Below are 4,589 nucleotides of genomic sequence, written 5' to 3'. Positions count from 1 at the left end.
CGGTGGTATTGGGGTTGTTCTGTTGTTTATTTTCATTTCGGTTGTTTTTTGTATTGTGCGCTGTTTTGTGTATTGTGCGTTGTTTTGTTTGTTTTGTTTGTTCTCTGTTATGCTTCTGATCAAAGATTGGGTGACAGGAGACGTGATCTTGTTTTGTGGTGGTTCAGTTTTCGTAAACCTGAAAGGGTCTGTTACAAAAACCCGAAAGGGTCTGGTTCGTTCAACCCGAAATGGTTTGGTTACTGACATATTGGACTCATCACTCGATCTGAGTTCTTGCGCGTTGCTTGTTCGAAAGAGCTTTTTATGCTTGCTGTTGCTCAGGGAGTTGTTGGCACTTGGATTCGGATACCGTGTTGGCGGTCGATCCATTCGCCATCGTTACACTCTAATTGTTCTCTGCAATATTCACTTTTCATCCTTTTTTTGTAACTTGGTTTCGCGCCCGTACGCGGGTTCGCTAAGTTATGTTTATGATTAGTGAATTTTGGTTAGGATAGATTAGAGTAGATCCACTTGGACTGCTTTAACATGATGTATTCCCGTTTGGGTTTTCCTGGGTCAGGTCCTATGTCCCCCCAGTTTTTGTATCTTTTTCTTTTTATTTTATTTATTTTTTGTTCGCTTAAAAAAAAAATATATTGACACGTTGATTCCACATATTAAAAAAAAATCTATTGACACGTTGATTCCACATATTAAATATAGTAATGTCAAAAATTGAATGACAGTATGGTTCAAAATTGGGAAGTAAAAATGAAGGGTGTGAAAATTGTAAATTAACCATAATGAAATGACAATCTTCAATTTAAAAGACATAATCAAATGACAAAAAGTATATTTCTGAACAAAAGAAAAAGAAAAAAAAAACTCAAATAGACGCCCACACTATTTCATGTCGGATCCAATTTACACTTTCTTCCAAATTTTGATCATTAAAAACAAGGGTCATGTTAATCGATGTCTCGGGAATACTGGTTAAGGAAATCAAAATAAAACAGTTTTAAATCAAAAATAACACTTTTTAAATTTTTAAGGAGTTGATCGGATAACTTACAATACAATCCTATTTATTTGCTTCCTTAACCAATACCCGAGACATTAATTAGAATTTTTCAACAATTTCTAACAAGCTTTGAATTGCTTTCGAAAAAACATTGAATCATGACCACATCCACAAGGATATAAAATAGGAAAAAAAATATTCTTGCACCTATGGTCCTACATCACTTGAAGTCCTATGGTGAATCCTGCCAAAGGTCATCATCATCTATCACGAACTTCCTTTTTGGTGTAACCTACATTCATTTCCCTTGCATTGAAACTTAACAGTTTGATATCCCTTTCATATCTAGTTGGTTTAGACCAAAACTTGATTAAACAAAAATAAAAGGCAACATCGCAATAATAACATCCACTTTTACGAGGAAACAAATATCGTTTTCCATCCCAACTATGTTATCTGTCACTGCCACCTTTAATCCCTTAACAGGCAAAAACGTGACAATGCCAACCTTCTTCTATTAGGGGCACTAGCTACTCCCAACTCACACTCTATTTTCTGTTTGTTTTAATTCATATATCATCTGCAAACAAATAGAGTGATTAACTTCTCTAGAATCTCTAGCTAAATGGAAGTCGGATAAATCAATTAATCTGAGCAAGAAAGTTGAATGAGTTGGAAGAGTTAAAAGAACCAAAGTTAGAACCCGACCTTGGAGCAGAAACTAATGAAAAAAAGTTAGGTTAACAAGTGTCTTAAGAACATTATTTAAGAAATCAATTATAAAAAAATTTATTTTGAAAATATAAATCAAACACATGTGAAAGTAATAATTACATAATTTTTTATACAAAAGTCGCTACTTTTAATTGCTTAAACAACCTCAAAGACACTTTGTTAGCATTTTTCCAAAAAAAAAATGTTAATAGTACTCTAAAGAATAAATGAAAAACATCATTATAGTGTTTTTTTTAAAGAACATCATTATAGTGTTCATCACTTTAAAATTGTGTAGACAACTATTTTTCAATAAAAAAGTCCATACTCTCTAAAAAAAAAGGTTACATGCTGAGTTTAGGATACCAATTAAAAAATTATAATTTTCTTTTAGAAAATTGTAAACTACTCCGCGACCAATTAAAATTAGTAACATCCTTAGAAAAAAAGTTTAAATTAGTAACATGTACTTTAACAAATAAATTTTTTTCATTAATTTTATACTCTTTTCGTCTCATAGTAATTGTTACTTTTGCTTTTTTTTTTTTCTATCTCAAAATTATATCCAGTTTAGGATACCAATAAAACATTTATTATTTTTTTCTTTCATATACTTTTATTTATTAAATTTCAATTTATTTAACTAATCCACTAATTATAATTAATATGAATATTTTAACAAACAATATTTACCCCAGTCCCCATGAGCTTAACTCAGTTGATAAGGACAATGCATAATTTATGCAAAGGTCCGAGGTTCGAACCCCGGACACCACAAAAAAATACAATATTTACAAAGTATTTCCAAAGTGAAATACCCCAGTCCCCATGTGAAAAACCCCGGACACTCAATTTATTTCACTTTGGAAATATTTCACTTTGGAAATATTTTGCCAAAAACCATAATTTAGAAACTTTCTTATTTCACTCCTACACTTAGCCATCTTGCCGTTTTACAACCAAACGACAAAGCCACATCAACCACCACATACACAAACACAAACATTAACACAAATCACCAACACAACGTTGTTTTTTGTCCCCCATGCGTTTTCTTTCATCATCACTATGATGGGTCTAAACAAATTCGGCACCACAATCACAATCCTAACCGCCGTTACTCTCACAGCCCTCGCCGTCGAAATCCTTTACGTTCTATTCAAACGCCGTAAACGCCTCCGTCCACGTGTTCAAGCAGAACCTTCTCTTCCACGTTCGTCTTCGACGAACGATGAGCTAGAAGATGAACTTGAACAGCACATGGCGAAGTATCATTGTCTCTACGGTCCTTCTAGAGTGTTGTTTACGATCAAGGAGGAGGAAAGAGAAGGTGTTGAGAGTGAGAATGGTTCTTCTACGACGGAATGTAGCAGTGTTGTGACGGTGATGAAAGGTAGGGCTGTGAAGAGTATGCGTTTGAGTGAGAATGTGGTGGTTGGTGGTGATGAAGTTGTTGTGGCGGTTGAAGAGTGGTTGGATGAATCGACGCCGTATTCGACGCCGTGTGCGACGAGTCCTTATTATACACCGCAGTCTTCACCTACGCGTGGAAATGGTTGAAGTGAAGTGAAACTAACACTATCAAGAGTGTGTTCTTGAATGAAATTTTAGGTAAATAAGATGTATTTTATTTTTCTCCTACTAATTTAGGTTAGTATTTTCAAGATTGTTTTGTTAGATTTAGATTAGGCAATATAACTCTAATGTTTGTTATATTGGTAGTAAAGTCGGTCTTCCGAGAAGTCACTTGGTTGAGAGTTCTTTCTTCGACCTTGAAAAACTCGGTTTGAGATCCGACACTGAGATTGATATTAGGTTGAAGTGGTGTCTCTAAGCAGGGTCAATTATTTGCTTTCATGTCAGTCTCTTTTGTATGTACAAATTCAAAGTGATTCAAAGATTATTGTTGTTACTATTAAATGCGGTTTACCGGTTTCAATTTTAATTATGTACTTTTGATTATGATCGTATAGCTACGTTTTGATTTATTTTAAGTTAAAGGTGAAGACAGTGAACGGTCACGTTCTTCTTGTTTGCTTTTTTTATACGTCTATTCATTGCACTTTTATTATGAAAAGACTCGTATGCTTTGCTTTATCTTTTCTATGTTCTGATTTTTTTGTTCAACTGTTTGTTGAAGAAAGATATTCTTCTCACATTCATTTTCATTTTTGTTCCTAAACAACTTAAAAAATATCAAAATACTACAATTTTATTTTGATATTTTTGTAGTGTTTGGAAACAAAATGAAAGTGAGAAGAGTAAGATCATTGTTTGACTCGCTAGAGTTTTGGAAGCGTTTGCACCTTGGCCTTGCACATTTTGGGGTCCTGGGGCCCGAGAGCATTGTGTAATGAACAAAAACATAAGACAATTGCTCTTCTCACCATCAAACAAAAACATAAGGCAATTGCTCTTCTCACCATCAGCTTTGATCCAAAATATCATGAAAATACGAAAATATAGTTAACTGTTGAGTGCCCGTTTGGTTCAGCTTTGAATATAATTGATTCTGAGAGAATTGATTCTGATAGAATTGATTCTGAGAGAATTGATTTATGTTTGGATACAATTATGTAGAATTGATTAAACAAAATGATTTATGTTTGGATGCAATTATGTATAATTGCTTTTGAATGTATAATTATTAAAATAGACATAGCTAAAGGAGAATTGATAAAGAGTGAGAATTGATAAAGGGCAATAAAGTAAAATAACATGTTGTAATAATAAAATATACAAACCTATACACGTTGTTCAAGGAGAATTGATTCTAGAAAAGCTAGAAGCTAGGATTTGTAGCTTCATGGAGAATTGCTTTTGGAGGATAAAAGCAATTCTGAAAAGCTGAATCAAACACGTTGTTTTT

The 4,589-nt window shown here is 33.4% G+C and overlaps 1 protein-coding gene across 1 annotated transcript; it reads left to right on the top strand.

Annotated features, from left to right (window-relative positions):
• The first annotated feature begins 2,596 nt into the window (after positions 1-2,596).
• On the top strand, positions 2,597-3,640 carry LOC146955621 (uncharacterized). Its single transcript, XM_085722313.1, has one exon. The coding sequence runs from the start codon at positions 2,789-2,791 to the stop codon at positions 3,278-3,280; it is 492 nt and encodes a 163-aa protein (XP_085578439.1). The 5' UTR covers positions 2,597-2,788; the 3' UTR covers positions 3,281-3,640.
• The last annotated feature ends 949 nt before the right edge of the window (positions 3,641-4,589 follow it).

The sequence above is a fragment of the Medicago sativa genome, chromosome 1 (assembly GCF_051527215.1).
Source record: "Medicago sativa cultivar Bolivia chromosome 1, Bolivia_mono, whole genome shotgun sequence".
NCBI lineage: Eukaryota > Viridiplantae > Streptophyta > Magnoliopsida > Fabales > Fabaceae > Medicago > Medicago sativa.
This window is presented reverse-complemented; position numbering and strand designations above follow the sequence as displayed.